General features: G+C 34.0%; 1 protein-coding gene across 9 annotated transcripts in view; it reads left to right on the plus strand.

Moving 5' to 3' along the window:
• The window catches only part of PCDH7 (protocadherin 7), a 288,269-nt gene that overhangs the window by 136,960 nt on the left and 128,745 nt on the right, over positions 1-22,564 (plus strand). For 6 of the 9 annotated variants that reach the window (XM_072863499.1, XM_072863505.1, XM_072863501.1 and 3 more), the window contains one exon: positions 4,518-4,734. The exons of 1 other annotated variant lie outside the window; for it this stretch is intronic. In XM_072863499.1, coding sequence (XP_072719600.1) covers positions 4,518-4,734 — 217 coding nt within the window. The remainder of the gene's footprint in view (positions 1-4,517; positions 4,735-22,564) is intronic. 2 more of the 9 variants (XM_072863502.1, XM_072863504.1) reach the window with 1 other exon arrangement.

The raw sequence follows: 22,564 nt of genomic DNA on the forward strand, positions 1-22,564 counted from the left end.
ATTTTAAGTCGTATGGCTCTGTTCTTGTAATAACTGTAGATGATGCGAAGTGTTTATGGTGCAGCGTGCCTTTGCCACAAAGTGACCCCAAGCGGGTGATTATGTCTGGAAAAGTAGGTGGAATTGATTCATCACAATCATTGAATAAAACCTTAAAAATCTTTAAGCAGAACCCTGGAGAGGGGGTGGTAATATTTGTCTCTTCAGATTAAATCTCTAATGAGAATTTTCAAAGAGATTATCCCAAAGTGGTCTTTAGAATACTTTGTAAGTAGAACCAACATGTAGGTGTGTGATAACCATGAACTATAAGCTTTGCATGCCACCCTTGAATTCTGTGGGGTCCCTGGCTGTCTCTAAGTGTCATATTTTCCAGTTATACATGGTTGGAGGTGCAGGTATGTTTTTCCAAGGAGAAACCAGAATAAGGGGTAGGGTCTTCATATTATAAGGGTAGGTTCCACTGAGCTTAGCTCTGAGTTACAGCGTGTTACTTTTACTACTTCACAGGCAATCTGTACCCAAAGGTCCTCAGAATCTTTTAAAAAGTGGTTGCTAAACTGTGGCCTGTGGTTCCTTGGGAGTCAGGTTACCATATGGCTATCAGGTCGATAGGGCCTTTCAAATGTAGATTTTAATGTTTCCTCTGGAAGTTTTGATAACATGCAAACATAGCAGTCTGTGAGAAATTATGGGAACTGCTTCCTTAATTTGCATGTTTTCTCAACTTGTCACAGTATCTCTAGCAGCTAATTCCTTCCTTGAGAAATACTGTGATATTCAGGAATAGCCTATGGGTCAGACTCTAAGTAAATCCAAATTCTGTGAGATTCACAAAGTTTGCATCATTGGTCCAGAACTTAGTAGTAATTGATGTATAGTTACAGAATACAGGATCACATTGCATGACGTTTTGGTCCATCAAACAGTTCACAGCTTAAGTACTGATCTAAACAAGGATTTATAAAGTTAGTTTTTGTGAGGTCAATAAGATTAGTTATGATGTGATAATCTTGAACTCTAGTCACGGTAAATTCTTAAGTGGAAGTTTAGGAGCCATTTTAATATAACCATTAGATATCATCAGTATTCAGTAACAGTCATCTTCTTAAAATGGAACTTCACTAAACTCCATAGAAATTTATGGTCTTGCACCTATTTATACCATGTAAAATTTGTTCCTTTTTTTTCTTGAATTGTATATGCTATGTATGTACTTACTAGTACATACTAAGTATGCTTAGTAGTATGCTTAAATATTTAATATGAGACAGAATGTACAAATTACTCCTGCTTGTCTGTGTGATTCCACAACAATATATTTTACCATATCTTTTCGAAGATATGTGATTTACACTAGATCTTACTTTAAAGCAAAATACAGTTTCCCATCAAGAACTAGGATACGGATATTCCTTACATACCCAGCTATTTTAATTGAAAGCAGATTTCTTCTATTCCAAGCCTATATATTTATTTTCACTAAGTAGTATTTAGCACACTAGTATAGTATATATAGCCATATATTTACCCATACATATACCCATATACCACCCATGTGGCCTGAACCCCTTGACTGCACAAAAAGAGGAACAACCAGAGGGTGTGCTCACTGGAGAGTCTCCCAAGATAGGGAAGACTGTAGGCTTGTGAGGTCTTGCATCACAAGTGGTGGGCAGGGGTGGAGAGCAAAGGGTGCCAGGTGGTGAGTAGGAGACCTCCAGAATAATAAAACAGGGTGAAAGAGGCTCCACCTCAAGGATGTCATATGTACAGAAATGTACGCAGCCTAGGAAACAAGCAGGAGGAGCTGTAGCTCTGTGTGTGGCCTCAGAAATATGACATTGTTCAAATTACTGAGCTGTGGTGGGACAACTCATGCATCTAGAGTACAAGCTCTTCAGGAAAGACAGGTGGGCACGCTAGAAAATTCAGTCAACAGTACTACTTATAGGAGGCGAAACTTGGTCTTACGATCCACCTGGGCATTGCACCAATGAGTTAAGTGTGAGTGAAGAGAAATTATTTTCTTATGTCCTTAGGCAGTTCCCTGAGCTGTTTCCCGAATAATAGTAGAAGTACAATTTAGATTGTATTAGCAACTTTGGCATACTTAGTAAATAGTGAATCCATATTTTCCAAACAAAAATATCTCATTTCTAATGTAAGCAGGAATGGCAGCTTGTCACCTGACATGGTAAAAATATGAAGAAATAAATGTAACTTTAATGTCAAGACAGTGGAAATATCCTGTGAGTTTGGTCAGTGTAATGAGAATAATAAACTTTACTGGACTAGTGAAACCTTAACTTCTACTTGCAAGTATTCTTAAGTGATCCGAGGATAGTCATATTGGAAAGAAACAACAGAGCCTGTTTACAAGATATGAAATATTGTCTTTGTTTGACATCTTTTTATATACTTAGAAGTCCATCTGTGGAAAGTTAAAAAAAAAAGACAAAAGAAAATTGGTTGCTCGCATCTAAAACCATAGCTTAGATAAAGACACTTTACCTTTCTTTACATTTATTTAGTTATTTCTCTGAGGGAGTTAACGTGTGTGTAAATTACCAATAACACAATACAGAAGCTATTATTGAAATATGAAAATACGATACAAATGATGCAGATGCTTTGCAGGACAGACTACTACAAAAGGGCTTTATCCTTCCTGCAAGATTCAGAAACAGTAGGAAAGCTTTTAAAATTCCTGTGCAGTTCAACAAAGGGATTCCTTCTGAATACTTCTGGAATGGAAAGATCTTACTGACCATCTATGGGGAAAAGATATTCAAATTGTATATTGTAGATATAGGGTCTTAGCACAGCAGTTCTAATCCTCCTCTATGCTTTCTACTATTTCCACATTAGTGAAAGGAGCAGCAATTCTAAACTATTTTAATGTGCTCTTTTAATGTGCATTATTTGCGCTCTCCGTTCTTTAGTTGTACTCTTCTATTCTCCTTGCATTTGATATGACACGAAGCTCTAAATTAAATTAGTATAAAAGCACTTTGCAGCTGAAGAATAGAAGGAAACTTTAAAAGGTCAAAAGCTCACCATGAGAATACCATGAGTCTTCCCTTAGAATTTTCTCATATTTCTAGCAACGCTCACATTTATAAAGTTTTGACCTACTTGTGCCAGGAAGACTTAGTGTTATATTTGTAGTCCAACCTATTTATCATCAGCACTGAATATCTTTATATCTTCAAAACTTTGTATCCTCAAAAAAAATTATAAAAATTCTAAGTGAAGCTCCACTCACCCCTCTACTTGTAAACCTAATGTGGAGTTCTATTCTTCAGGGCTTGTGTAAGTGGTTGTAGTTGCTGTTTCCTCCCTTCTGGCCTGCATACACATTTCCACCCTATAGTGACCAGAGGTGCCAGTGGGGGTGATGTATGCCTGTGTTTCATTCTAACAAAGGGCTTGAAACACATTTGAATCCAAAGGTGGGCAGCACTCTCAAACGTCACATTTTAAACATAGGAAAGTCTGCATAGTGTCTTACAAAATGGATCTATTGGTGTTTGTTTTAGAAGGTGCTTTCTAGAACATCAGCTATTTCTCTGTGGTTTTCTAACTTTGGGAACAGGATGTTATTTCAAGTGTATCATTAAATTATTTGAAATGTATCATTACTGCTTGAGTGTAGCTCAAATCGTAGAGGAATCCCCTAGCTTCTTACTGAAAATCCTGCTTGCCCTCAGTGTCCTCTGAAATGTGAAGGCTCGACTCCCCCACTTCCTGAGATGCTCACTGGTGCCAGGGTTCAGCGTGTAGGCTTCTAGAGCAACAGTAATATCTGTCATTTTGAATGAATACAAATCTCTAACAATCTATGTTTGTACAGTCCCAGTGGAAACATGTGGTGTCAGCTGTGCTCGCAGTACTTTAAAGGCTTTATTAAGTCAGCTGGCAACACACCCTGTCTCCAGGCACTGAATTTTATGGCAAAGGAGCTAGGAGACTGAACCCTTTTCTTCCCCCCCCCCCCCTTCTTTTTTTTTCTCCTTTCTCATGTCAACTAGCTTTCAAAACCACAGGAAGTGATTTTATAAAAGGCTTATGGGTGTGCTGCTATGTTGTTAATACCCACAATATAGTTTACAGGTGAGCATTTATACCCACCCACACAGACTTATACACACACACACACTGTCAAGTACCTTTATGCAGTCTGATATAAACTCCATTCTAATTATTACTATTGAGTAAAAGAGAAACTATACAGAATTTATAAATAATTTTAAATCGGCTTTCTCAGTTCATGCAGCCATTTGAAAGAAGGCTATGCAAAACTGCGTGAAGGTTCTGGGCTGTATGTCACAGTAAAAATCCACAGATACTCTGTCCAGTGGCCTTTTAAGAACTGTACTTGATGTTTGCTTTAATTTAGACAAAATTGTTTAATTGGTAAATGTTAAAATATTAGTTTGCTTAAGTCATGTTTTGAGAATCAGTTGTTCAAAGACTGAACTTTTCAGTGACATTCAGAATCTTTTCTCTTGCAGCCATTTCGTAGAGTGACGTTTTCTGTTGTGAGTCAGCCTCAGGACCCGCATCAAGGGTCATTGCAGAGCTGCTATGACAGCGGTCTGGAGGAGTCAGAAACACCAAGCAGTAAGAGTTCATCAGGGCCAAGACTGGGTGCCCTTCCACTCCCAGAGGACAACTACGAAAGGACTACGCCGGATGGCAGTGTTGGTGAGGCAGAGCATATGGAAAATGGTAGGGGCAAACACGACATTCACACACATAATCTCACTAGCAAGTGATACTAAGTAGACTTTTGAAAGGTCAGTCCAAAAAAATAAATAAATAAATATATTAAATAGTTAAAATTGTAATTATTTTATTTTAAAGTTTGTTAAAATACAGATATACAAAGTAATGGAACATAAGACTACTAATAAAACCAGCACTTTCTTTTCTTTACGTGATTTAAAAACTGTATTGAAGAAGCAGTTAAAACATTGAAAAAAATACCAGTAGAGGGCTGGGGAGATGGTAATTGAATTAAATTCCATACTTTTCATTTTAGATAAAAGACCATAAAGGACATGTATTCTCTTTTTCTTCCATTTTTGGTTCAACAACTACTTAGGAAATTTCCCAGAATGTAATATGTACAGCATCAGCAAAAGAAAGCAGGATTTAAAAACCCCACTCTAGAGAATTCCCTTTTCCCCAAAAATATTATATAGACTGTTTTCAAAATAACACTGTCAAGTCCATTCTTCATTATTAGAAAAGAAGAACATTACTTTCCTTTTCCTCATACTTCATTTTATACAGTACTTTTAGAACATCTCATTGAAATTCAGGGTCTGTTTATGTAGAGGGGGAAAATGCTGAATCCTTATTTATTCTATAGTAATTCTCCAGCTATTAAAAACTAAAAGTAATTTAAATCTCAGGTTTTCTTTTCCTTTCTATCTAAAATTATTTAGAATTTTAAAAAATTCCAATTTGAAATGTATTTCATAAAACCTGAATGTTTTACTGTTCTCCACTTATTGGCCTTCATTTAAAAGGTTATGAAGTCAAACACTGACTTCATTGTCTTTTCATTTGCCCATAAACAATAAAATAAATTATTGTATGTCAAAGTGTACAGATTTTTGATAACCAATGAAATAATGAGTTTGCTAATCCAATTGGAATTGGTGGGTATATGCAAGAAGGGTGGTGTATTTTCTGTTATAGAATGAATGAATTAGTTTGGCTAAGTGCATGTTTCAGTTTTTCTGAGATTACAGCACTGGATAATTGTTCTTGGGTTTTTGTCTTTTCTGAGATAGACATGTTGACCCAATAAAAGTATATTATTCTCCAATGTAAGATATTGCCAAATCTAGTATGCGTGACTGAAGAATGGCTACAGCAGTCTACATATGCTTATAATGTATATCCCAACAGCAAATGATTAATTGACCAAAAAGGATGATGGTATTATCCATCTAAGAAGAAGATGTTTTAGGTTATGTATGTGTATAAGTGTGTGTCTATATATTCTCCTCTGTCGTTTATATGAATATATCTCTTTACATCTCATTTTTCTGGGTGTGTGGAAGGGGAGAAAGTGATACTGGTATTACTAGAAAAATGTTAGGAAAAAATTTCTAGACTTTGTACCTAAATTGGGATGATTATTTTATTGTCTGTTTTGTAGTGAGATTTTGTGGTTAAAATAACAAAACTAAACAATTTGTTAATTCCCCTGGACACATAGCAGTGTAGTAGATTCCTAGACATTAAATTCTGAGTTCAGAAAGTATGCTAACATGGAATATGCCTGAATCACACTGGGAAAACTGTAGAGCCACAATTGAATAGAATTTTTAATACATTCGGTAGCCAATGAAAATCATCACACTTACTGAAGTGTAACTGAAAATGAAGAGTGCTTGAGAGGTGTCAAAAATTAAAGCAAACCTGTTTATTTAAATTTTTGTGTTGATGTGAAAACTGGCATTACATTCAAAAAATTAAAATATTTTAGACATGACTGATGTTTTGAAAGATGGTATTTTATATTCGGTAGGATGAACTTGTTGGATTCAGTTTTAAAAATAGTATTGTATAGATGTAATGGATAGAAACATGGAGCTAGATAAGTATATTATTCCATGAATAAGTGAAAGAAAACAAAATTACCATGAAAAAAAAATTGCATGGCAGTACTTACATATAGTAATCAGGAATTCCTTCTCCTTTATAAAACCTTGAACTGAGACCTTTGAAAGGTGGGTGACATTGTGATTAAAATTATACTCTACAGACCTTTGGATTTTGCTGTCACATTTTAAAAACAAGAATTCAACAGTGGCATGTCATCTGCCTCCAGAAATTTTTGTTAACATTAATCTATAAATAATGACAGAACAGGATGGAATGTACTTTTGTTCCTTCGTATACATAATATCTGACATTTGAGTGAGAGTTTTCTGTGATCTGATTCTTAAGTCCACTTGTATTTTAACTATTTTAAGCAAAATTGTGTTGTTCAAATTCTGATAATGTAATCTTCAATATTAATGGATCATTCTGACAGAAATAGAATTGGAATTGAAATCTGTCAAGTGTTCATTTGTCACATTTAATTGGAATCTAGGTAATCTGCAGTGTTTAGCTTGGTTAGGTTTTAATCAGAATTTATACTGGATTTTCATGCAGATTTTCCATGGAAACAGCACTTTGGAAGCTTAGTTATTAATTGTTGTTACTTCAAATATTTACCATTTTATTTCAGTTGGTGTGAAACAATGCAGTTATAACTAATTGCTTTGGATTTTCTTTCATTTTAGAGTTTGAAATGATAATTTTCAGCACAGTATGCTAAACTCTCTGATACATTTGATACCTTTTTTTTGCAAGCTAAGATGACTAAAGAAACAAGTAATTTTTAGAGTTAAGGCAAATGTAAGAAGGTTGAGTTCATAGTCAGAGGAAACAGGAAATTCAGCTTTCTGTTTGCTGGTAAGAGGCTTCTTCCTATTTCTCAGGCAAGAATAAAATGCTGGAAAGCAAAAAAAAAAGGGTAAGGGGGCTGGTTTTCTTAGAATATGCTGTACATTACCTACCAGCCTACATGACTGTCAGATGTAGATTGAAGTTTTGTTCTGATGATTAGCTGTGGTGTCAGATGCAGGAGGAAAAAAAAAAAAAAGGAGGGAAGAAAAAAAGAAATGTTAGCAGATTGACTGTGAAAATTCAGTATGCAAAGATCTTGTTAATTAGTAAAATCTGCAGAACCAGAAGTAACTTCTGAGTTAATTTATCCCCTGCCCTTGGAGCTTTCCTTACAAGGAAATTCTGCTCATGTGTGCAGCTTTCTTTAATTTTGCTGTTAGAATGGCACTGTCTTAACGTAAATTACACAATAATTTTCTCAAGAACATTTTTATTACATTAGTATTTCTATATCAAGGGTAAAGACATTACCATGGTAAATGAGTTTCCTGGTCTTTAGTCATAGCCTTCTGTTTTTGACAATGCCTAATAACAGATATCTCAGAGGGAAGTTAAAAAAAAACCTGGTGGCAGATACTTCCAGAATTACCTATCCTCCTGACTCTAACAGTGAATAATCAGCATGTGCTTTAAATTGTGATTTTCTTAATAATAATAATAATAATAATAATAATAATAATAATAATAATAACAACAACAATAATAATAAAATAACCTAATTTATCACAAGGTATTAATCCTCTTCAAGTTACTGACCTGAAGGATATCTTTCAACAGGAAATTCCTCTGAAGGCTATCAAAATTGTTTTATTTTTATTTGCTTTTTTCTCTTGTTTAACAGTTTTAGTGAATGTTCCTTTTTATCATTATGACAAAGAGCATGGAACTATTCCATTTTACTTTTTAAATATGCTGGATTATTATGTTTTCTTATCATTTATCTTTCCTCTGAACTATATATATTCATAGGTTTTTCAGTCTTTTATCATCATATACCTGTTTTTTTTTTCTTTCCATGAACTTCTGTTTCTTCTAATGTAGGTAGGGATAGCTGGAGATGTATTCTCAGCATTTGAGGAATGGACAATACAGCCTTTTCATATTAATTCCTATGTTGTTAATGACACGATCTCTAAGCAGAGCTTTTCATTGTTCTGTTTCATGTCCTGGTTCTGTCAGGTCTCTCCTGTGTTTCTTGCAGCCTTCTTAGATATATTTCATTATATTCTTCTTTTTTTCCCTAGATTTCTGTATAATTACTATTCATTTATACATGTAGTGGCCTAATCACTTTTATTTTTTGTTTAATTTGGCAAGAGTACCTATAGTGGTGAAACTCCAGCACTGTAGGTTTTGTCTCACATGTTCTTCCCTGGACATTTGTTTCCATGCAATCATAATTAGACTGTTTGCCACACCTGAGATACCTGTGTTAAAGCTAGCTCAGGTATTTCTACATGAACATATCTTTGGTCTGCAGCAGAATATTTTAAGTTAGCCCTTGTTTCAGTATCAAATATGCAAGGGTTGGAGAACAGCAGTCATCTCTGTGAAAGAAGGAAAATAAGGGAATGGTTTACAGCTTCCATTTTTATAGGGGAAAATGGAGTAAAGAAAGATTAAGTGACATGTCTGAAGTCACAGAGGAAGTAAGGGGCAGAGCTTGAAAAGTAGCTCAGAATTTTTGTGATTCAGTTACTTGACTCCCACAAAGAAATCAGGACATAAATTACACTCTGGCTGACACATGAAGAACTAAAAGGCAAGGAAAAGAACTGCATTATCTTGGTTTATATAGACTGATAATATGCTATGTTCTCAATGACAATTTCAGATTTAGACTGTAAGTGTCAAAGTTCCACTGCCAATATAGAGAAGGGGTTCATGGTATGTGAGATGATGACTTGAAAATGTGAAAGGAATTTTGACAATTAAGAAATGTAATTAATTTTATCTGTAAGAACATTCTCTCACTTTTACTTGTAAGATAGAATATTAATCTGTTCTCTGGACCATCGTGTTAATAAAATGAAAAAAAGAATCCATTAGTTTACAGAATCCATTTCCCTTTAGCTTTTTGCAGTGCAAATAACATAAGTTAATGTTCTTGAAGACTTAAATGTCCTTGTTGTAAACATTGCAAACCAGACATTCACTGACTCATTCCATAGAATTACTGTACTTTTGCAGTTCCTATTATTTTCAGATGTTCTGTTCTGTTGAGTTCAGGTTCTAAAATTGCATGTGAATAATTTTGTTTTTAAAACTGTGTCCTGAAAATGTTAATGTAAGTAGTCCATCTGACAGGTTGAGTCAGTAAAGGTTTTCAATGTAGTGATTACATGCTAATAGTTCCTTTTTTGGTTTGTTTCTTCTTTCAATACTGCTACATCCACTTTTTCTTAAATGTTACCCTGCATGTATGAACCCAAAATACCAGAAAGTGCTGCACAAATTATTATATAATACATATACATAAGAATTCTTATCTTTGTTTCTGATAAATCCTAACCTATAATTGGGCACACAATGAACTCTGGATTCTGTAAACCTAGCAACATATATGGGTAATGTTTTGGAACACATACATATTCAGTGGTGGATTATGTCTTGAACCAGTTTGTTTTGAGAATGGAATATTCTGATAAGATCTGTAAAAACACATTTTATAAGATGAAAAAATAAACCTAAGATAGAAGACACACTGTGCAGGGATCCCTGTTACACTAGTGTAGTCTTATGTAAGGCAACGAACCTGGTTGGGAAGAACATTGGCTGTTTTCCTCCTTGAATTTTTTTCCTTTTTAATCTTTTACCATGTTCCTTTAGATGACCTTACCCCATATGTCTGTGAGTTTCTTCAGCAGAGGAATATGTGGTTTGCTAACTTATATGCACAGTAAGACTTTAAGTTTCAAAACTATACGGTATTTGTTCTTTAAGAGTTATTTGCATTTTGAAGTGTTATATATGTACACTTACAATAGAAATGAGGGAAGTATATTTTGATTGTGTTACAATTTCCTGATGCTGATATACATTTTTACATATATTTTTATTTTATTAGGTTAATAACACACTACAGAAGGATGAGCAATTATTTTAGGTTGTGCATTGCACTAAGGCTTATTGTACCTTGTCTACTACTCTGTGTTTACATTGTACTCCAAATGCATAATGCAAAGTAAAGGCCCACATACAGGCCAACTGTGAGCAGAAATAAGTCTCACTGAAGCCGCCAGAATAGTATATCGTTTATGTCCTCTCTCCTTAACTTTTTATTTTCCATGACCATCCAGAGAAATACCAACAACTTCTGTATGCTACGTATTCGTGAGGTATACCTGAGTATTGCTGTCAATTGTTTTCAGCTTGATCAGGATTTTGGCTGCGCAGAGAATGTATGCTTGGGTCTGCTGGAGTCAAAGAGGGAATTCATATTTCTGTATTGAAAATCCACCCCTACACATTGATAGCAAAACTAACAAATTATTCAGCATTTTTCTGATTTTCTGAATAGCATCGTTATTTTTCTTGCTGTTCTCTGTTGCTTTCCCATTGTATTTGCTCTAGTGCTCCATAGTGAGGAATAGCATATGGCTCCTTTTTTTTTTTTTTAAGCTATATTACAAGATTGCTTCCTCCACTCCTGATTTCAGTATCCTGCTCTTAAAAAGAAAATACATACAGCAATAACTGTTCACCACTCTTAAAAGCAGTATATTGATACCAGACAACTTGAACTGCCATTTACTAAAACTTAGCTTTCTTTTATTACCTTTAAAAAAAGAAGTCCATATTTACATTCCTTCAGTTTTTAATCAATAAATTGAAAATGGAGAAAAACTTTGGATTCTTAAAGAACCATTCCTGCAGTTGTATCTGTTAGGATGAAGCAGTGAGGGAAGGGTTTATGTGTGCATGTGGGTGTGCACACATGTACACATCTTGGTGAGTCAGTTCTTACTGCAAATACTCATGAGATCTAGACAGTTGCAGTTACATAACCTGCCTCATCTATGAATTTCAAATCAATTCACTGAGGTGGATATGAAAGAACATACTAAACTGAGAAGTGGAGAACTAAATTATCAGAAAGTGAAGCAGTATGTCCAATGTCATGCTGTGAATTGATCTTTCATCTGGTAATTGATCCAAACACTGCCCACCCCTCAAAAAGTAATAATTTGGACACCAACTTCCAGTTTGCAGTCGAGTTGATGAGGGTTTTGCTATTGACTTAGTGGAGTTAGGCTTTTGTCCAAGTCCTCCGTGCCAGCTGCTAGCTCAGGCTGCCTCCCACTGATGCAGACTGCAGAACTCCCTTTGATACTGTCGGAGTCCTGAATGTAGACGGAGGACAAAATGCATTCCAAAATTTACAGACTCAAGGAAGAAGAGACATCTGGTTTATGAATGGAATATTTAGCAACCTTTGCATCCATGGCAGCCTCTTTCCTGGAAAAAATCTAATGCAGATAGTCAACGGAAATTTATTTTTCCTCAGTTCAGAGGAGCCCTTTCAGCATGCTGTATTTTCCCAGTTCTCTATTTGTATTTAATGACAGTTTCTTCAGTTTCCTGGACAACATTAGATCTTTCTGTCCTTCCTAACCTTCAAGTATAATGAAGATCCAAAATAAGTCCTTTATAAGGGTATTTCTTCTCCATTTCAGTGAAAAATACATTTTGTTCTCTACTGCTGGTTCCCAACTACTGTTCTGTAGTCAATATTTTATTATATTGTCATATAATAAAATATTATATAGCAAATGTCAATATTTTATTATATAGTACCTTTATAAAATACATAATCCTACTACTTTTGTCTTTCTTATACAAGTTTGATGCTTTGTGTTTGATGTTTTAAAAGCTGGGGTAGTTTTTCCTATATGCAAAAAAAGACTGGTGAAATTAAGAGAAGAATATGTATCTTTTCCTTGAGTCCATTTTTGAAAATATCCATTATTGATTCAAAACAAAATTCTGACTGTGTTTTCAAAACGGTGTTCTTGGACTGAAGAGACAAGAGCATGTCTAATTGGCCACACAGTTGAACCTAAAGGAATCATAACATTCACAAAGATCTGTTTCTAAAAATCTGCAAACAAATTCATATCTCAAGCATATTAAACTGGCATGTGCCCATCTATGTCATAAACAAAAATTTAAATGTTAACTACCCTTATTATATTAAGACTTTGAGTAAAAATGGAGTGCAATTATACAGAACAGACAGGTATTACCCTGAGTTATTGACACATACACTAGTTTCATAAGTTGTTACATTTTCACATCTAAGTAAAGTCACTTTGTACAGTGTTCTTTTTTGTTTCTTCTAAAATAATGTAATTTATAATAAAGATTTGTAAAATGTAAAGTCACTGTGACAGAACATAGAAGAACATGTAAAAAAGATAAAAAGACTCAATCTTGCATTTCTTTTTACATCCAAAACTACAATTTTATATTTTTTCAGCCTGTAGCTTATCTAAGCAACTCAAAAGTTTCCTGAAGGCAATATATTTTTTTACCTCCTGATGTGTAAATTCAGAGTTAGAACAGCAAGTCTACTTACCTAGTTGCTACATAACTTAATTCTTCAAGTTTAATCATAATCTGGAAAGGTTCATGGTCCTGGCAGTATTCCTGTGTGCCAGCCTTCCACAGAACTATTAATTAATCCCATATATGGGAAAACCAACCAATGTATAGGGTCAGAACAAAAATCATCCCGTGGCCAAATTAGGGTGCTCAGGGAAGAATATAGCAGGACAGATAAATTGATTCGTCTTTCAGGTATTCTCCTATATATCAACAGTTTGTGACTCAGGTTCCCTGAGCCACATACAGTGAATTTAATAACCTTTATGGATTTATATACAGAAATTTTTCCAGTTTCCGTTAAGAGTGCATGCAACTACTACTATCTCTTTTTCCTAATGAGGGTTTTTAGGTGGTTGTGTGTCCCATTAGTCTTGGATCGGACAAAGGAAAAATAAACTTGCTAGCCGACTAGCAAGTAGGGACCAGTAGATATGAATTTTCTAATGAGAATGTTTTGCTTTGTACCCATAATGATCTTTGCTGTTGTCTCTGGAAGTACTTTTTTTCTGTTATTATTTCATTTCCTGAGAACAGCAAGTAATTTATACAGGAAACCAGAAACAAATAAGGTCTGAAAAACAAAGACTGAAAGGAAGTGTGTGTATTTCTTACGTATTTTAGCAAATATTAATGTCAGGTTAGTATGCCAAAATCTACAGAATGGTATTTGAAGGAATTAGAAGCCTCAGTGTAATATGTGACATCTGGAGTTCTGCAAGTTCTATTTTATAGGAAGTAATTGCTTTTCAGAGAAAAGTAACAATTTCTTTAATGACCACAGGATTTCAAGGCCAGCATAATATAAATTCAGACATTTAAGTATTTATGAATATTGCTATAATATCACCTATGTGTGCTTTTTTGCCTCAGCAGCAACATAGCATTTAATGTGAATGTCAAATTGTTGAATATCTAGAAAAATAATCATGGCATATGCTAGAACAAGACAACTATTAGGAATTTAAGAAATGATACCAATTTATTAGTACAGTAATTTAAAATAAAATTCCAGAGGACGTTGACTTCTTTTGGGCAAGGAACAACAATAACAACAAAACCCCCATCAACAACAAAAAAAGGATTTTAGGCTCCAACATAATTTTTATGCACAGATAAAAGCAAAAGCAAAGTCAATATTTATTATGTGAGAAAATGTATTTTAGTAATCTGTCTTTTATAAGGGTGGTTTTTGTTTCTTTTTTTTTTTTTTTTTTACTTTAGACTGGAGTATTAAATTCTAATAATACTAATTTCAAACCTTATATCACAGTCAACTTGGAACATGCTATTAGAAATAAATTTGTATCAATTATTGATCCATTCATGTTTAAAAGAGCTGTCCATTCTCATACTGCTTTTAAGAATTATGGAAAGGACAAACACATCTCTCAGCAAATAATAATAAAAAAAGATTTGTTTTTGATACATGATTCAAATCTGTGCTTCTTTCTACCATATAAAATAATTGAAATTAAGAAATTAGTGTAAATTTCTGTTTGGATGATAGAAGAAATAAAATTTAAAGACAGTGAAGGAAGAACAGTATTGATGGAGTTAACTTATTTTGATGGTTGCGTGCTCTCTTGCAACAAAACAAATGGGCCCATACCAGCTTTCCAAATTTCATTGTCTTAACCTGTTTTTTACTATATCTAAGGAACAAATCAACCCTAAAGAGCCCTGCAGGGGCAGTTGTTCTTTTACTAAGCAATCTGCATTATTTCATCACCAAGGGAAGTAAAATCAAATTGTATCACATCTAAAATTTCATGTAAACAAGCCATAGGACAAGGTTGTACCGAAGTGGGTTTTTTTCCTATGGTTTTATGGCAGATTTGTTTTCTTGATCCAAGGATTTTTCTGTCTTTTCCTGAGATTGTAACAGTGCTATAAAGACCAGAAGTATCCATAGAGGAAATCTTGGGAAAAGGTTTTTTAAATTAAATCTCAGGAAACCAAAAAGTGTGTAGTACTTGTGTCCTGCTGTCCTACTATCTTTAAACTGTTTCAGCTGCACTGTAGATTGTTTTCTTATGTAGGATTATTTTGCTCACAATTAATTCATATTGTCTTTGAAGAGGAGAATCTGTGTCCTTTTTTGGGGCAGTGCAATGACATTTACATTATCATGAGATGTTAAAGTAACATTTATCAGTGGAATTTGACATTGCAAGCTTTTATTACAAAGAGAAGGCAAAGAGATCTGATGTAATTTCGCTTTCCACTGGTGTTAGCTAATAACAGAAACTTCTGTTCTCTAAGTGGAGAACAGATACATTTTGTTTTCTTTAACAGAATATTTGAGATGTAAACTTAAGTATGTATTGTATGTTATTTTATTAGTATCTTTCAATGTTTAATTCCATTAGCAGTGGCCATCATTCCCTGCTACTGGATTACGTAATTTGTCCTAGCATTCTTTTCATATTCTGCCATTCATTGCAATAATAATACAGGGATTATTGTGATATGCCAGTAGATTTGACAGCTCTGGAAATGTGTTTGCTTCTGCTACCTCATACATAGCCACAGTTCAAGTACATGAGAAAGTAATAAAATAGTTAACTTCAGTTGTTTTCTAGGTTTCTAGTGGTTTTCGGGGGCAGGGGGGTTAAGCAGGCAAAAGAGGAGTAACCATGAGTGATGTTATTACATACGCTAATTTTTAAAATGCAAACAATCTAAGTATTTTAATTGTGTTTGAGAATGTGTGATTCAATGCTCCACAGCATGATTAAGATATTGTATTTAATGCAGTTTCATTATTCAGTTAAAATGTTTTGGGGGAAAAAAAGTGGGCAAAGATAGTTAAAATGAAATCTTCTACTTAAAAATATGTATCAAAAGTTTTTATGCTTACTGAAAGTTTGTAATAACATGATAGAAATTTTGTAATGACGTGAAAAGCATATAAGAAAATATTTAAGCTGTCCTGGAGCACTGAAAAAATGGTGATCCATCCATTTGACAATATGCAAGGAACCTGCACAGTATAACTCATAAGTCATATGGAACCTGCACATATGACTCACATCCTTCCTGAGATCCTGTTTCCAACATGTTGGTGTACAGAAGTATAATGAACTGGCAGAGGAAAGAAACAGCATGGGCTTTGGTTCTACTCTTAGCATACTCCGGCCAGCACTCTCAGATTTTATCAGTTAGCATAGGCCTGAGGAAACATGAAAGGAAAACAGGATTTAATAATTTTGACACCATATGTTATCCTTTTTTTTTTAGAAGCAAGTGTAAAATAATCTATTCTGCCCATAGTTCTCTACCTGGATGACACCAAAGGTGGAAGGGAAAGGGTGATAGGGAAAAAAAAAAAAATCAAACCTTAATCTGTACCAAAATGTCTTTGTGCCTTTTTTGATCTGAGGGACTCAACAACAGTGTGCAAAGAGCATGAGTAGAATTGATTTTTCGGACCCTTTGTTTCAACCTATACTGGAAATGGCCATATCTGCAGAATTAAACTTTGATAAATAACAATGGCATAAGAAGCTGGCTCATGGACAGACCCTGATGAAGCAAAGCAGTCTGAGAGTCAAAGAGATTTGACTCTCCAGATTTGACATACCAGATTTTACCATCTGGTATTTGACATACCAGATTTTATAAATGGTAATACTGAGGACAGGCTCTATACTGTACAGTTCCTAACAAAGGATGTTCCTTAGAGGCATAGCTCACTTGCCAGGAGCATAGATATGGAAACTGGAGACACAGTCAGATCTAATCTCACAAATAGTAATGGGAGAGTACAGAAAAACTCAAGATGCCCCCAAAGGTTCAGATAAGTGAATATTTTCCTCTTGCTTTTCTCTTCAAAAGGAAACAATTGCCTTAAGCTTTTACCAGGTAGAGTCCCACATGCTATTGCTCATGCTATGAATTTTAAGTGGAAAAACTTTTCCAAAATATAAAGACCTTATCCTGAAGTTTCTTGATAAATGCTATATTAGCTGAGGAACTTAAGGAAGTTATAAAACTAAAATATTTTCTCTAACACAGTTCTCTATCTGTTACTGTTGTTTTTCCTGCCATGTGTAACTGACTTTTAGAGGGTGCTTTTTCAGAAGGGCATAAGTAAACAAACTGTACTGACAAGACAAATTTGTTTATTACTGTGAAGATAAATAGTAAAAGAATTGAATCAAGCCCAGGTCAATAGTGATAGAAAGTCATTACTCTAAGGTGGCAGTTAAGTGGCTTGTGTAAAATGAGTTAGCACTTGGAGAATATTACCTAATGGAGAGGTACTTATGCCCCCAAAGGCATTAACTAGCATCCTGGTTGGGACTGTTAGCTAAGGAAAGAGTATAGCTAAGGAAAGCTAAGGAAAAAGGATCTGATACAAAGTCCATTAGTCTTTGAATGGCAATGGCTGCCAAATGCTACCGTCTTGGCTGGCTTTATATCATGGACAGAGTGTTCTGTCTATCCACAACCTGGCATTTCGCATCAGCGCTAGGTTTATGTGGAAATAGAAAGTGCACCTAGGATTGAATTTCAACAATTGATTAAAATAGTTTTACTAAACAGAATAGTAGTGGAGACTAGTCAGGGCATAAGCTTCAAAGTAGAATTGGTTCCTAGGTTTCCTAGCACTTGGATTAATCTAATTTTAAATGTTCTTAAGTGAAAGGACTCCTTCAAGTTCAGATCACCCCAATATAAAGAGGTTTTGTAATGCTACTACAATTAAAAAATGCTACCTGTTGCCTCCTGGAAAGTAATGGTACTTTATAGTAGTGGAACTCAGGAGTACTTGCATTCTATTAGATGAAAATAAATTCAGTTCTCTGCCAAGAAAGGGTGGAAAACAGAATGAAATTAACAATTTTTTTTTTCTAGTCTCAAGATTTTAAACCAATTCTGCTCTCCTGCAGAAAGGAACTTTTTTTTCCTAAATTTTACTATATTGGTTCATTACTTTGTCTCACAAATATCTTTTGAAACCATCTTGTGCTGTGATTTTCCCAGTGCCTTGCTTACCTCTTTGATAAATAATCCCACCTTTGTCCAATTATATAAACACACATATATATGCATAAAAATGTATACAATGTAGTTTCCAAATAGGTCTTGAAAGAACAATCAAATGTGAAGAAACCCCATTAAAAGTGCCTTTTAAAATGTTTTTGCTATGTTCACTGACATATTCTTGGAGAGCAGAGAAGCTAGTCTCAAAATCTCCGATGTCTTGAGCATTGAGAAGGCTTTCTGGGACTTGCCTGCATCATCTTTCACTACTAATCCTGAAGGGATTATTCATTTACAACAATTAAACTATAAACTAATTTAGACAGTCTAAATCTGATTTATTCTTACCTTTCCACATCTCACACAGGACTAAAATTTCCTTAACACAATGCTACAATAGTCACTTCTTTTTCCACAGGAACTATAGTCTGCACAAGGGATAAAGTATTTAAGCATACAGTATTTCTGAGATTCAGCTATAAGGAGGTAGATTAAAGCTTCATCCACACTACTATATCAACTGTGTAAAGAAGGGAATTACAACCATTAGAAACAGCTAAATATAGTTCCATCCTTAAGGCCCTATATTTTGCAACTGCTCTTCACTTAACTAACAGAATACTGAGACATAGTGAAAACAATGCAAGTAGAATCTATTCAACCAGGCAAGCCATTATTTATGGGTTGCGGATCACTAGATTGTAACTAATGCTATCAGTAGGGATATAGAATTGTAGGAAATATCTAAATCTGTTATATTTTATGCTTATTTGATTACAGACACTTTGGACCAAATACTAACTGTATGCTAGAACACATCATCTAAATCCTACAAGTCTTGAGCTGCTCACATATGTAATAGAAGATTAATGTCAGAAGTCATGGAAAGCCCCCATAAGAAAAACAGACAATAGATTGACCTCAAAACAACATATAAACATATACAAATTTGTGATAGTTTTTATTTCTCTTCATATATTTTCATATTTATTTTCCATATTTCTGTGCTTCATTCCTAAAACCTTTTGAAGGCTAGATTTTTTGTGTGTGTGTTTCTCATAAGTCCCAGAGATGTGACTTTAGCAAAAATAACAAAATTCTGCAAGCTGGCACTTCTGTATGTGCCACAAGACACTCCTCTGGGAAGCATAAAAGAAAAATCTGTAGTTTGTCGAGATGATTAGTAAAGATAATTATATTTAGAAATTTTCTTGCTATAAAATAATGCCCTGTGTCTATTGCAAAAGACCATTTACATTTTTTAATTCCATCAGTCTTAGCTATGTATACAGTCAGTTCTGAAATAGTGTGACTTTTTCTCTTTTAGCATTACATAAAATGCTGCTGACCTTAGTGAGAGTTGTGGTGCTTTGTGTCATGGAAAATCTGGCAAAATATCAATGTCTGTGCCTTTCAAGCCTCTGATCACTGGGATACAACCTGAAAAGAATGACAAATGTTAAGATACTTTTAAAATTATTTTTGAGGAAAGCACAGAGAGAACTATTTATTTTGGTTTTCCTCAGCTTTCTGGCAAGTAAGAGTTTTATGAAAGTTTTAGCGTATTTTCTAATCTCTGAGATCTGAACTTGGACAGCCTTTGAAATATTTGCATACTACTATAGCTAAATAGAGAGAACTATTTTTATCACCTTATCAGAATTGTCTTGCAAAGACCCTTCCTTTGGTGAAATGAGAGAATGAAAACAGAAATGCTTTTAAGGCTTCTCCTTGAAATAATGGGTTTTAAAAAATAAAAAGTTGGAAAATTATTTAAAAGTAAATAAAATGATACCTTCGTTCAAATGGTAAGCAAACCATTAATCAGTGATAAATCAGCAACTCAGATAGCCAAATACTAATCTTTGCAGGGGATGCAGTTGCATCATGCTGTGTCAGCAAGAAATAAGCTGTTTCCACCTTTGAGTCTGACTTAAGAGTTCATTTCACAGCATGAATGGGAATAGATACTGGGAACTGGAAAGTCTAGGTTCTGTTTTCAGCTTTGCCACAGTCAGTGTGAGACAATGAAAAAATTGTTAATTATAAAACAGATGCAAAATCCATTCTATAAAATTCATAGGAAGTTCTTCATAAAGATCAGTGAGCTTCTCAAAGGGAAAGCTGCTGCTAATTGCAACTTTCTGGTATGTTACTTCCAAGTTTTAGTTTGATTAAGCTCAACCTTTTCCCTGACTATTCTCATCATCCAAAGAATCTCTATATTCATGGTGTTTTCCAAGCACCTAAGTGTCAACAAAGGAAAAAAATATTAAAACTGAAGAAAAAGCAACTATAGTGGCTTGATATAGTCCAATGCATTCATTGTCCTAAATAAATATTTTCCCTCAGAGATAAGAAAAGTGTATTAAATAAGCTAAGCTCTACATGCATGTCCTATTGATTTTAGAAGTGAATTGGCAATGCTTAATTCAGACGGAGTTTGTCTGACCCTTTCCAAGCCTTGCTGGTTTTTTTTTCCCCAAGAGGTTCTTTATTGTTAACAAGTATATCTAGGATCTGGGGTGGAGGAAGAAGTTTACAAAGCTTCCACTACTCCAGCAGCATTCCTAAAAGGCCTTTCCTTTCTTAAGTTTAACATTGAACTTTCAGGCAATGAAATGCAGTAGTTTTCAGAAGAATTTGGAGAAGTGTTTGTATTTTAGGTACTTAGAAAAAATAATCTGTTGAACAATAACTTTTAGTATAACATATAGGAGTACTATTGCTACTAATATAATGCAGGTTATTTTGCTGAATGTTTTAGTAGGCTTAAGGAATAATTACCCTTTTGTTACGCATGAAGAAATAGCTAACACTGTAATTAAGACAATGTTAAATCATCCTTGTAGGTGCTTTAAAAATATTTTTGAAGTTTCTGATAAAAGTGGCAGTCTATTCTCTGATAGTGTTGGAGTTCAAAGCAAGAAGCAGTGCCATTAGTGAAGATGTGTATTACTGAAGATGCCTCTTAGTGCTTCAGAAAAGCATATTTATGTTTCAGTTTGGGTTTTTAACAAGTTTAAAGATCCTATGTCTTCTGCATACCTTTCAGAAACATACTAGCCAACATAGCTGTAGCTTTTTAATTTTTATGATTGTCATAAGAAATAAAGAAACTTGCAGCAGGTAATTATGTGACAACAGTATAATCACTAATGTGAAAGTGACTTCAACAAAAGTAACTTTCCAGCATTAATTATAACAAATGAGATTCTTTAGCTGGAAAGAATGAAAAGGGCATTTTATATTTATACTAGGATTATACTTAACGTTTTTTCTACATTTTAAAGTGTCATAAATCTAGCATTTTAAATTATTTATGTTACATTCAATTAAAGGTTAAGTTCAGCTAGCTAAGAATAATCATAATCTAAAGAAGAAAAAAATTTGCATTAAATGCTTCATTATGCAGTTTTTAAAAGAAAATGGATTTTAATTATTTCAAGCACATAGATACTTTGGCATACACTGCAGTGTTTTTCTATTCCATCTATTCTATTGAATTAGAATAGTCTGTTTTCCCTGAGTGGTAGATAGGGCTCTGATTCCAGAAGAACATACACACTTCGCTTCCTAGTATAACTTTACCATGAACTTCTCTATCATTATTTAGTTATTTATGGAAGTTCTTATAGGATCACAGCCCTGGTGAAAGAATTAAAACTCTTTTCACGTAGATGAAAGCTCACTTACTCTTCTATATTTTTATTTCTTTAAAATACTAGCTTACAAGATTTTCCTATACTCAAGGTGGTATTTTTTAATCCTTCAGTAGAGGTAGCCAAAAAAGTGAAGATAAAATAAATAAAAAAAGATAAGAGAAAAAAATACTTTCCTTATAAGAAACCTGAATTCTTAGGAGATATCAGCATCTAAAAGCAGGGAGTTTTGTTTGTTTGGACTATTTTTCCCTGAGAAAAATTACAGAAATTTTGTTTTAGTCAAACCTGATTTAAATAGTTCGTTTCTCCAGAATTGAATTCTATGTATGAAACAGATTATCACTCCTTGATCTTGCAGGCAATAATAACCTACAGTATATATATTTTTTTAATCTTAGCTTGCTTGGGTATGCATACTGTTAAGTCTTAAGACTTTCCAATCCTTTCTTTTTTTCCTCTCTTACATTATTTCACTACTAATGTGGATTATTTGTTTGACAAATGACATAATTTTTGGAGTTAACTTTTAAAGTATTGGTATTATTTTCCTTCATTTTAATATTATGTGGAAAAATGAAGGGGAAATCCAATTAATTTATAATATATATTTCTTCTCTGGAAAATGTTGTGGTTTTTAATTTCTAGTTACATTTGATAGCTATGTAGGGTTGGAAATCCTATGGGCTTTTTTATCCTTGTTCTATAAAGATTTTGTAGTCAATAGTTGATTAAACTAATGATAAAGGAAATGATTTGACTTCAGGTATAATAAATGGCAAAATACTTACGTCGCTTGTGAGTGTTACCATCACCTCATGACGATA

This window comes from Ciconia boyciana, chromosome 5, assembly GCF_034638445.1.
Source record: "Ciconia boyciana chromosome 5, ASM3463844v1, whole genome shotgun sequence".
NCBI classification, from domain to species: domain Eukaryota; kingdom Metazoa; phylum Chordata; class Aves; order Ciconiiformes; family Ciconiidae; genus Ciconia; species Ciconia boyciana.